Source organism: Syngnathoides biaculeatus, chromosome 4 (genome assembly GCF_019802595.1).
Source record: "Syngnathoides biaculeatus isolate LvHL_M chromosome 4, ASM1980259v1, whole genome shotgun sequence".
Lineage (NCBI taxonomy): Eukaryota > Metazoa > Chordata > Actinopteri > Syngnathiformes > Syngnathidae > Syngnathoides > Syngnathoides biaculeatus.
Window position 1 is genome coordinate 30,069,925 of NC_084643.1, and position 13,079 is coordinate 30,083,003.

At 41.8% G+C, this 13,079-nt stretch overlaps 1 protein-coding gene across 4 annotated transcripts in view; it reads right to left on the reverse strand.

Annotated features, from left to right (window-relative positions):
- The window catches only part of trpm3 (transient receptor potential cation channel, subfamily M, member 3), a 69,742-nt gene that overhangs the window by 39,199 nt on the left and 17,464 nt on the right, over positions 1-13,079 (reverse strand). For 3 of the 4 annotated variants that reach the window (XR_009794520.1, XM_061816499.1, XM_061816501.1), the window contains exons 7-10: positions 4,360-4,432; positions 996-1,096; positions 448-582; positions 308-358 (exon numbers count right to left, since the gene is read on the reverse strand). Coding sequence is in view for 3 of the 4 variants with exons in the window: in XM_061816499.1 (XP_061672483.1) it covers positions 308-358; positions 448-582; positions 996-1,096; positions 4,360-4,432 (360 nt within the window). In the remaining variant the exon portion in view is untranslated. Of the gene's footprint in view, positions 1-307; positions 359-447; positions 583-995; positions 1,097-4,359; positions 4,433-4,569; positions 4,595-13,079 lie in introns of those variants that run through there. The other variant, XM_061816500.1, reaches the window with a different exon arrangement.

The window sequence follows — 13,079 nt, forward strand, 5'->3', positions numbered from 1 at the left end:
ATAAAAGACGGTTTAATTCGTGTGGTGTTTGTTTGCAATGGTGCTGTGTGCCTTCGAGAAAGAACAGAGAAAATAGTGAAGGAATAAATGGAAGTCGACAGAGGGATGAGAGTCATGCACAGCTCTACGCAGCTACTGCAGCCTGCAGCTCCGGCTGAAAGAGCCTCTATTTGCGGTTAAAACTAGGACTAGCGAAACGAACAGTACAATGCAAATCAAAAGAAGCCTCATGTGGTCTTTAATACAAACACAGTCCAGCCAACATTCCCATAGGTTGTGTCTAAAATGACGGTAGTAATGCTCATACCTTTTTGACATCCCTGACAAGATGGTAAAGTGTGTTGGACGGGCCGTGTCTCTGCAATTAAAAAGAATGAAACATTATACATTGGGATCAAGATGGCTGTAACGGGATACAGTCCACAAAAACCTTCATGTTATTCTTACCGTGTTGTAGAGCTCCTCCAGCCTGGACAACGTGAGAAAACGGTGCATACTGACTCCGTTTTCAATCAGAAGCTTGACAAAGTCCACCCGGTCCAGAACTAAAGCGTCCAACATGGCTTGCTCCAGGGAACCGACCTGAGCAGTACCAAGGTGAGGAGATGCATATTAACATTAACGCAGCTGCTATTAACACAACTACTTACCAGTTTCCACTACTGCATCCAAATAGCATTAGGCAGGAAAGCAAATTTAAATAATTCGAGGCGAGTGTGTTTCAAACCTCCACGACTCAATGGCAGAAGCTAACTTCACAACGTCAAGTCACTTGGTATTCGTATTCGTATTTTTTAATCAGTTTCTTTCAGATGCTTTTCCAAATGGACATGATGGAGTTTATCAGCTTTACATGGCAGTTTATGCCAATGTGAATTTCTTTATTTCAGTTAAAAGGTTTCAGTCAGACGAAGCTTTTTAGCTACGCTATCACATGGTATAGTTTGAGGTAGAGCAGCAAAGGCAAAGCTTCTTGGAAACATTTAGTTTCTTACAGGCCACTGCTGTCCATAGATGAAGATCTGACTGCGGGCGATATCAACTCTGTTCCATGCAAGAGCCAAACTCAGCTGGTCAGGAGCTGAAGCGTTGGCACCTGAGGGAAAACATAAATCAGATGCATATTAGTCTTTCAGGGTTATAGCAATGACGCTGCCATACTCTGTCCTTGACATAACCGATTGTATTATGGTATTATTTTCTTGGTTTAGAGGCGGGGGTTTTGTACTGATGTCAGTGACTTCTTGGTTACTTTTGATCATTTTGATTTTTTAGGTCCTGGGTTTCACACATTATGGAGCCAATTATATTATGTAATACCAAAAAAATGAAGATGGTTAGGAGAAATGCACAAAAGTAAAAAATATACATTTTCTTCTGGGAATGTAGTGAAGTACAAGTGAAAGTTGCCATAAATATAAATACTAAAGTACGGGTAAGTGAACGGTCTACTAAGGCAATAACAAAGTACAGTATTTGTACTTTGTACATAACTGTAGCTTTTTGAATTGCCTAATTTAAGAAATTACCCGATTGTGTATTAAACTGTAGTAATAATCGGGCATGAAGAACAGAATATGCAATGAGCCTGGCAGAATAATGACTGAACAAAGTGCTATGACGTTAAGGCCTGTACACGCATTACTGCAGCCTCATGCTGTGATTTCACACGCAGCCTTGCTCATCAGAGGAAGAGCCTGCTAATAAGTACTTTACTGGAGATTTGTGTGCATTAATATGCAGGGTGGTCTTGCTTCATTCAAAGCACGTGTTAGTGCTTTCCTGGGGGGGGTTATGCTAAAATTCCAGCAAATGTTCTTTATGGACCAAATCCATAGGATATTGACTCCTTTCGACAGCAGACCATCCATTATTCCAAAGGCTGCTTTGTTCCAGTGCTTCACTGAATCTCACAACCTCTTGAATGCTTGTGTTCCCACGTCGCGCTGTATTTATGTTTGTTGTGCTTCAGGCAGTAGCTTGGTCGCGTCAGTGAGGGATCTAATCCAGTGTTTTCAAATGCTCCTGGGCAGGATGTGACAGTGGCAGGATTTCACCTTACACTAAAAGCCTTCACACGTCTGCTATTCACTGTGCTGCAGAGAGAAATGTGCATGTAAAATGACTTTTGAGCAGGTTACCAAGCACATATCGCTTCGCTCTTCCTCTGCAGGCTTTAATAAAATCCCTTCTTCCTACTTTGATTTCGGTTCAAAATACTAGCACATGAAGAAATGGGGTGGGGGAAGATAATGGAAATCAAAGAAACACTGATGCGAGAACGGAATATGTTTGTTCACAGGCGAGGCAATAAAGCCACAAATCAGCAAGCGATGTACGAGGCAGAATATTGTGCATTTCAACAATGCTGCAGATAAATTATGTAAAATGTTTCTCTTCCGACATCCTCCAAACTTCACCTTCATGAGCGGAATTGTGTGTGGGAGAATGCTGCAGAAGTTCAACACCTTTAGCATCCTATGGCAGCATCAGCGCAGCCATGATCAATTTGAGATCCTGAGCCACCAATCGAAAGTATAGATTTTTTGTGTGCTTGTATGTAAGGGAGGGGTGTGGGAAATTTGGTTCTTGGGAAACAATTGAGGAAGAAAAAGGATGAAGAAGAAACAGCAGTGGTTCAAATTCCATCCATCCATCCATCCATCCATCCATCCATCCATTTTCTGTACCGCTTATTCTCACGAGGGTCACGCATGTGCTGGAGCCTATCCCAGCTCTCGTCGGACCAGCTGGGGTACACCTGCTCACCAGCCATATGCTTATCACATATAAACAACCAATGGCATTCACATTCACCCCTACGGGCAATTTAGTGTCTCCGATCAACCTACTGCGCACGTTTTTGGGATGTGGGAGGAAAACGGAATACCTGGACAATGCCCATACAAGCACGGGGGAGAACATGCAAACTCCATCCAGGCGGGGCAGGGATTTAAATCCCGGTCCTCAAAACTGTTAGGCAGATGTAATAATCAGTTGATTACTTATTAACCATTCTGAAGTTCGTACCATTTGGAAACTGACTACAGTCTGGAGACCATCACGCATAGGTATGTCTAGTCCAATTTTTGGGGTTTTGAAACACCCCAAAAGTGAATCCAAGCACCTTAAAAAGTTGACAAATGTTACCATGTTTTCTTTTTTTTAACTGTGCGTCCTTTAAAAAAGAAAAAAAAAAACAAGCAAGCGAAGTGTAAAAACCATACAGTACCTGGTTGAAAGGTACTTTTTAACAACAAAAATACTGCATTGCCTTTGCCTCTAAAATGGTTTGTCCCGTCCAACTCTTCTCGACTCAGTTCTGAGGAGCAAGCTTCTAGTCATATGGATTGTGGGAAAGTAAATCGCTAAAACAGTTCAGATCTGTTTAATCTAAAAGCAGAATGGCATTGACAACTCATGTTAAAATGTTGCTTGAAAACTGCCTGTACTTGATTTCACCCTGCAACAGATGAATTCTGTTAACATTTGTATGTCGTATGGGGAGGAAAAACACTGAGGGCAGTAAGCGTCCTAGAAGCAATTTTTCATTAGATTATAACGTGCAATATTTGTTGCAGGTTAAATGAATCAGGGTGTAAACCACAACAACAGACATTAAACATTATGTTGGGGGCGGAACCCGAGTTTCGCACTTAATCATTGATTTTCCTGCACTTGATGAAAAGCTAGCTCCTAATTAATTCATTCATTAATTTATTTATTTATTGCATAAAGTGAAACAAGATTTCTTGAAACAATATGCCACTACTGAAGAAACAATGAAAGCCACAATGCCCACACATTCACTTTAATGTGCGTTGCATAAAAATGGACAACATATGATAGGATTTAAGAGTGGGCTGATGGAAAACTGTGTTTGAGAGGACCGAAAGAGGCTTGCTGTATATTACAAGTCCTTTGTTATGGTTCACTAGTCAGTGCTTGTGTCTGTGTAGGTGTGCGTGTGATCAAATCCTATCTCCCCCGCAATCACACATGCATGTAAACCAGCCTACGGTGGTGTTTATTTGCTAAGCAGACCTATAACCAATATGGAGGACTTAATTTCTGGTAACTGGCTTTGAACATAATATATCATAGTATTAGACCATCCGCTAAAACAGAAACAAAGTGAGCCTCTAGAGAAAACAAGTGTAGCAAAATACATACAAATGAAAGTGTGTTTGTCTGCCTTGTACGTGCACCAGGTGAAAACAACAATTTTTACAATAGTACCAAGCCCCTTTTGATACAAAGAAGCTACATACGAGATAACAACTTCCCTGGAGGCCAACAAGATGCCACTTAGTGTCATACTTTAGCATACACACACCAACAAGCCTTAGTTCTCATTACCTTTTAGTAGTGCAGTGAGGATGGCGAGGTCAATGTCCTGATGACCCTCGGACCCCATTCGAAAGACTGTTATCTGGGAGAGACAGAGAGAAAGAATGTTGGTACAAATGGAACCGTTTACATTTTTGTTCGCTCATTTATCAAATCAAATGAAACAGCATTTATGAAGCACGTCTCATACAATGATACGCATCTCAAAATGTTACACACAGTTAAAATCTATCCTCTCCATAAAGATACATACATTCATACACACACACACACGCACACACACACACACACACACACACACACACACACACACACACACACACACACACACAAACACTGGGCAAAAAAACCCCATAGCTGGACACAGAGAAACCAGGTGGGAAAAACCATCTGAAGGAGCAATCTGCACCAAGAGGAGGCAGCAGATCATTGGGGACATAGGACATCGGCACAGATGCTCCCATACACTTTATTTTTTAAACATATTAAAAGAGAATTGATTGGTTAATTGATTGTTTTTGATTCCTTCACAATTGTTGAGGCGTGTTTACATGCCTTCATGGTAATAAAATGGTGCCTTGAGATATGAGCTGTTGAGATGATTTTTTGGTTTAACTAACAAGCACAAATAAAGAACAAACTTCATCCTAAACGTAATTTATATCTATGTTACACTGCCATTAAGCAATGGAATGAAGAGAAATGGTGCAGCACCACTTGTAGACAGACAATATCAGTCAGATTTTATAATTTGCGAAGAGCAAGTGATATCGGTGCCATACTGGTAATACTAATACATAAACATAACACCAGAAAGAGCAGTAGAACAGCCATGCATTGTGACAAAAACACTTTAATGCTTCTCTAATTTTATCCTATTTAATTGTTTTGTTATTTGTTGTATTTAGTACATTATTAAGTGCTATTTTCCATCATGAAAATACACTAATAATTTTGTGGGATAGTTGGAATGAATTACTGGGATTTACATTCATTGCAGAGGGAAAAGAACATTAGAGAGACAATGTTTTGTCTTATGAGTGTGGTCACAGAACAAATTAAATTGGCAGCACTGTATTCGACAAAGACATTTTGGCATACATGTTAAACGTGGGCATAGGTACACGTACAATACATGTTAGTGTTCATGCATGGAGGGCACCTTGAAGAAGCCCAAAACAGGTGAACGCGTGTTCCGAATGCCTGACGCGTTACTCCTCCAATCTTGCAATCCAAGAATCCATCTCCTCCCACCTCCTCCCATCTCTCTCCTCTAAATGGCTTCATTTCATCGAGCGTTGGGAATCCGTCAGCTTCCGCCGCTTCCGATTCTGCAGCAATGATGGAGGCGAAGCGTCTTTTTTCCAACCCCCTTCTCCAATGATGGGTGTTTTCACAACAAACATGATTGTTTAAAAAGTAATCACACCCTCATTGGTGATTTATGGAATCCGTTATCTCGGCCTATTAATCATTTGCGCGCCACATGCTGATGACGTGCGGACTCATCCCTGTGAGAAATGAAAAGCGAGGACCAGCATAATCACCGATAAGGGAAGCGGTTCAGTGTGTTTGCGAGTGTGTCAAACACACGCAACTGTGTAATCAAAAGGTCTTTCTACAGGTGGAATGAAAATCCAATGGGATGTGAAGGTATTGATTAGAGGTCTTCATGAGGTTGGAGGGGGGCAGATTACTTGTGTGTAATTGCCTGAATGTAGACATACACTACTGTGTGTCCAAAATATTTATTTTTTCTCCTTATCGTGAACACCCTCGATTTATAGCACTCGATTACAGCGTCGTGCCTCGGTGGATTCAAACTCAATCAAAGGACAACAGCCAATTTGTTCCAGTAGAGTTTAGGGGTCACTCACACGGTGCCCGCAGATGACGTTTCGAGGATACGAATGGGACGCAGTGAACTAGTTTGCACCACAGCCGTGAATCCCCGGGATGGTCCAATCAGGATCTTGAACACAGCCCCCCTACGGTGACAGCCAATAATCTTAACCATTGGGCCACGGCTGCCCATGCTGTGTTTACGAGTGTTAGAATTTCCTCCACAGGCGGGTGGTTTTGGGGAAATGGAAACGTCTATATTGGTTATCTATTTACAGAAACTCCGATGTCATGAGCAAAACACACACATGTGATATTTACAGTCATGTAGGTGCACTCAAGAAAATGTTTGCAAAAGTAGAGTGCATGCTTTTCTGATATTATAGTTTAAAGTACACAGAGGCAAGGTGAGAAGACAGGGTGATAATTGGAGGAACTGAAGAGAGAGGCAAATACTAAACAGGATTGGGCCAGTAACAAAATATTTCAGCTTGTGCATCGCTGAAATATTTCGACTGATCTTATTACAGACAGCGATGTTTAACATTTAGGACAAATTTTCAAACAAAACAAAACATTTAACATGAATAGTTGCTCTTCCATTTGTGTCGCGCGATAAGCACACAATTTACATTTTGTGTGAAAATGAGAATTGATTTGGGGGGAAAAGTACTGAAAACTGTCATGATCCTGCCGCTCCAGCACGAGCTGTGCGGGTGTCCGTGCGGGTGCGCTGATTGGGAGGTGCACACCTGCGTCTCATGCAGCCTGATTATGCTGTGGATTTATATGACCCCGATGACAACTGGCCGGCGCCAGTTCGTTGATCTTCGTGTCCCGTTCGTGTGCTCCGGTATCCCTGATCGAACCTGTGTGTACCGACCTTCGCCCGTTCTCTGACCAACCTTGTAAGCCTGACTCCTTCGTTATTTCTGCCTGCGGTGATCGTTCCCGTGTACCGACTCCTGCCTGCCCGCTCACTTGCTCTCTTCGCCCGACGTCCCAACTACCGCGGCTGCACCGGACTGCCTGCTCGAACCTCGACGTCGACATATAATAAACGTTTCTCCTTGAACTACCTTGGATCGTCCGAGTCCTGCATTTGGGTCCTACTCTCGTTCCGATGGGACGTGACAAAAACATGAAGAAAGGGAGGTGCAAAAAGGCATGGAAAGCCAAGAAAAATGCACTCTGCCTCCATGGCCGCTCACCACGCACGACCTTATTTTTCTACATTCTTTGTATGTATGTATGACTTGAGTTGGTCCCAACATCAAGTGAAATTTTCACGTCAATTGGAAATTTTGTAAACATATTTAATGAGGAAAAATATTTACGTGTTGAATACTTATTTCTAATTTTGAATTTTCCCATGAGCACTCTGCTCCTTCATGTTACCCCCCCCCACATTCTTCACAGTTTCCTTCCTCTCGCTTGCCTTCTCCAATCGCATCCTCAAGGTGACCCCTGAGATCCCTGTAGATGGCGGTATTGTATTGCTAAACTCAGTAAAGCTTCTGAATAGAAGACAGAACTATGTATTAAGTACATAGAGTATGTATATTATAGTATCCAGAGAGAAACCTTCAAAGTATGGGGGAAAAAATGGCCCCTTTCTTCGCTTTAGTGTCAAAAAATGTTGTTTTGTGTGAAACCAACTCATGTTCCGCTGCTGATCTAACTAGATTCTCTGGGTCATTAAAGATGAGTCAAAATACCCTAAAACGGCTGGCAATATAGGTAATTAATTATAGTGAACTTGTTTTCAGTGTTAAGTCTGTTACTTAAAAAAATGACCCATAAAGTTACTGTTACAGTTAATGCCCATACTATTCTAGGGATTGACAGTTACAATTGAAAATAATAATGAATAGAATTATGAATAGAGTTTCAATTTGACCAATGTCACGGAATTGTGTTCAAACTTTGAGCTTTCAGTACAATTTTTTTATAATGATTGGTAATAATAATAATACAGTACTAAAAATGACTTGTCTTCAGCTTCAAGCAGACAAGAACAAAGGATTAGAGCTGAAAAAACAGCGATTATGAGGCAGCGTTCAGAGGTGGCGGGGATTGGGGAGACGAAAATGAGGAAGCCTGTGTGGGGCACCGGAAGCAAAGACGGCTGTGAGAAGTGCAAAGGCAACGCAATCTTCCTCTGAGTGGAGGATTCCCTCATCTTCACAGATGCTAAACTACATGCTTTGGGGATTAGGAAAATAAAAACGGCTGTTCACACTGCACTGAGCAAAGCTGATTAGAAAATATGCATCATTTCACTTAAAAGTGTGCTGAATGTCGCATACGCACATACTGTACATATGCAGCAGTGCATATTTTGGTTCCAAAACCAGGCCACCATATTGTTGGGGTTGTCACAAATGTAGTATTCAGTGTGTATATGAAAGGTTTGAATATGTTTTATGTGCAGAAAAGAGACATTTACAGTCGAACAACCAAAACAGAGGGTAATGGGAACTACGTTTCTCTCATACATATTTGAACAGATAAACTACCCATCTGATGATAAACTGACTCTCTGGTTACTTTCTCCCAAACGCTCACTTTTCTCACTTTTATCATTTTTAAAATCCCCCCGGTTCCTTCATACCGTCTACTCCTAAGTGACCATTTTGCGCTCATACTCATTCTTAGTTTTTCTTGTCAAGAAGCTGAAGAAACACAGTTGTTCCTCGTGAATATTTCATTTGAATTAAACATATAAGGGCTATTCTTCACTCAATTATTCATGCCGGGAAATATCAGGGTGCTCATTGAGCATCCCCACATGCAGAACATCAGATTTTAAGGAAGGAGGGAGAAGGCCTACCTCATGCATAATTAATAACATTTAAGACTTTTAAGACTTAAGCTCAACATGAAAAAGGCACATTTAGATCTTTTCGGTGTGTGTTAGTTTAATAGCAACATAAAATTTTTGCAGCATTTTGTAAAGAAAATAAGAAATGGCGATGCTTTTCGCATGTACCATCAAACTTTAGTCCACTATATCGTACACTCCCATGCAAACTACGTTCAGCTCATTCTTAACGTCTTACATATTTCATTAGAGAGGGTTGGATCAATCAGCTGAAGCGTGATGGACTCCAGCCCATCCATCCCATCTATCCATTTTATTCACCGCTTATCCTCGCGAGGGTCACGGGGAGCGCTGGAACCTATCCCAGCTGTCAAGGGGCAAGAGGTGGGGTACACCCTGAACTGGTGTCCACCCAATCGCAGTGCACATCGAGGCAAACAACCGCACTCACAATCACACCTAGGGGCAATTTAGAGTGTCTAATTAATGTTGCATGTATTTGGGATGTGGGAGGAAACCGGAGTGCCCGGAGGAAACCCACGCAGGCAGGGCAGAACATGCAAACTCCACACAGGCGGGCCTGAGATTGAACCCGGTCCTCAGAACTGTGAGGCCAACGCTTTACCAGCTGGTCCACTGTGCCGCCCTCCAGCTCATCCGTAACCCTAAAAAGGACAACCGCTCCCAAAAAAAAAAATGGACTGATGGATGGATGATACTGAATAAAAAGATCACGAGATTCCCACTCGAACTGTAATGCCTGTCGTAAAAAAAGCAACTTGGCAGAGGACAACTGAAGTGGAAAAAAAAAAAAATGACAGCTGGCAACTCTTCGCCACGCAAACTATTGACATGCAGCAATAAAAATTGTGACCCGGTATCAGGATTTGAGGCTCGAAATAAAGTACAGTGGAACCTTGTGTATGTTCCTTGACCGGTTTGTCACCTGAAACTTTCTTAAACCATTGAAATGAAACAAAATGTAATTCAAATGTGGAACACAAACAGCCTTGCGTGTTACGACAAAAAGATACTGGAGCAACACACAAAGTGCAAACTGTTTATCTAACGACAAACAGGAAACCGTTGGAAACACTTTATACGGCTCCCTACTTCTCTTCCTTTTCAACATGCACGCAGGCACACAAATATTCACAATACAGTTGCAGAAAAATGACTGCGCCACATACCTCTCACAAACATTTTTGTCTTACGCTTGGGTTCACAGCCAGTGTGCGTGCTTTTAAAGCAACTTTTATGACCATGGCCTGTCATTTCACGCAGGTTTGATGATTTGATCCACATGCTCTGCTACCCTCAGTTTGGTTTGATTCACATGATATGGTTCAAGTGTAGAGTTCATATTTTTTTTGCTCTCAAGTGGCGGAATTCAGATATGAGCAAAAAGCAAAAATAAGAACGTTGGGAAAGGCCCATCAGAATAGTTTAACCTTATTTCATTCATGAGTTTCAATGTGATTGCTGCAACTGTAAACAGTTACTGAATAAATTACTCCCGCAACCTTTGTGAGTATAAGCACCTTAGGAAATGGATCGATGAATAAATTACATGAAAACATCATTAAATAACATCTCGTGAATAAATGAAAAAAATAAATTGGCAATAAAATGGAAAATCAGGGCATGGTAGACGACCGGCTAGCACATTTGCCTCTTAGCTCTGAGATCATGGTTTCAAATTGTCCATAGGTGTACATGTGAGTGTGCAATTGGCTGGCGGCCAGTTCAAGGTGTACCGCGCCGCAGCTGACCCCTTGCGACCCTAGTGAGGATAAGTGGTATGAATAATGGATGGATGAATGAATGTGAATGGTCAGCTTTGAACACAGCCGCATCCCAGTTCTGAGAGCGTGGGCGCACTTGTTTAACCACATTATGTCAACTGTTTCTTTTTACTTCCTCTATCCAAAAAGTTGTGCAGGTTAGGTTGTAGGTCACATTGCTGTCAGAAAATGGTTTAAAATGCCGTTTGAATCCACAGTACTTTTGGTTTACACGCCTTGTGGGAATTTACCACTTTCTGTGTGCCGCGTGTATGCCAGGTCTACTTGGGCACAAGCACCTAAATTAAGGAGGCAGAAAAGTGCCACACAGCAAAGTACCAACTGCTCTCTGGCTCTCAGACAACCATAATCCTTTTAGGCTTTTTCAGACTCTCTGCATGTGCAAGAATGATTGCGGCATATGTCCAATGAGACATGTTTGACTTTTTATGCAAGCCAAATAAGGAAAAGCAGTGTGTGATTGAATACATCAGCAGAAACACACACCATCAATATTTTGTGTGTGATGACTACAACACTGGGCCAAACAAACAATCAAATGAAAAATAGTCCATGCATCCATCCATTTTCTGAGCTACTTATCCTCACAAGGGTTGTAGGATTGCCGGAGCCCGTCCCAGATATCTTCGGGCAGGAGGCGGGGTACACCCCGAACCGGTTGCCAGCCAATCGCAGGGCACATGGAGACAAACAGCCGCACTCACAATCACACCTAGGGACAAATTAGAGTGTCCAATTAACATTAATTGAACACTCTAAATTGCCCTTAGGTGTGAATATGAGTGTGAATGGTGGTTTGTTTTAATGTGCCCTGCGATTGGCTGGCAACCGGTTCGGGGTGTAAACCGCCTCCTGCCCGTTGACAGCTAGGATAGGCTCCAGCCACTCTTGTGAGGATAAGTGGCTTAGATGGACGGATGGATAGAACAAATACTTTAGTAATTAAGAGAAAGATAAAGATTAGGTGCTTCCATGTGCAACTAATTCCAGTTGGAAAGGCAAACTGTGGCTCGTGCTCATTGATTCAAGGTCTCCAGAATAAGGAGAACTCGAAGTGGTCAATGAGTACTCTTTGTAGCACTTAGATATTAAAGTGGCAGTAAACTGAACTCTACGTTTTGTTTCGAACAACACTAAATATGTTTGTGTATAAGTACTAAAAACATATGCAATAGTCCTGAATTGTTGAGCTACAGTTTTAGTATGTTTGAATTTTCTGGGGCAGCACGGTGGGTCAGCTGGTTAAACGTTGGCCTCACAGACCACACCGCCTGTGTGGAGTTTGCATGTTCTCCCCGTACCTGCGTGGGCCGTGACATCATGTCACCAACAGCGAGGGTAAGTTGCCTTGTGTGCTATTTTTGTGATGATCACCCACATTAAGCACTCCATTTTGAAGTTGTGCTTCTACATGTGATTTTATATTTTATAAGCTATCAGTCAATCTTTATGTTTGAGTTCTTTTGGCACATCCATTCAACACGCTCACAGTGTCTGATTGCTGAAAGTCAAGTTTAAAAGTCTGATTTAAAAAAACTTCACATTTTTTTTAAAATTCATTCAAATTCGGCAGGCTTGTTAACAATACTCTTCTCTGCGGTGTGTTAATTTTACATGACATTTTTCAGGATTGTGTAGGGCCGCTTTAACATGTGTTTGATTGTAAAACTTGATCACTTTCATGTACTGCAGTAGTGCTAAAGCTGTCTTCCATGTACCTATGATGACTGTGGTGAGACAGCTTAATTTCCCTTGCTGTTGCACTGACATTCTTTGCACACACACTGAATACGCATGGCAGCATTACTGTATTAAGAGTTTCATTTTATGAGACTGAAAAGGGCTCTGAAGGGACTGAGGCTGCTTTCTGAGAGAGATGAATATGTATGACAGGTGCACTCGACAGGATGTGTGAGTTGCCTTGAACTTTGCACAAACTCTCACTGTGCAGTTCATTTAATATCAAACATTATTACCAGGAAGGAAATATACACAGAAGAATCCTTTGCGAAAGCCATACTGATGTTAAGATGTTCTGATTTGACTCACACTGCCAAAAACCTACCTGAATTGAACAATATAGTGAAAAGAGAACTTCCCAAAAAGAACTGGTCGCCAGCCATTCGCAGGACACATAGAAACAAACTCTCACTCAAATTCACACCTACGGGAAATTAGAGTCTTTAATGAACCGATTACACATGTTTTTGGTGTGTGGGAGGAAACCGGAGTGCCCTGGGAAAACGGGCTGCCACATC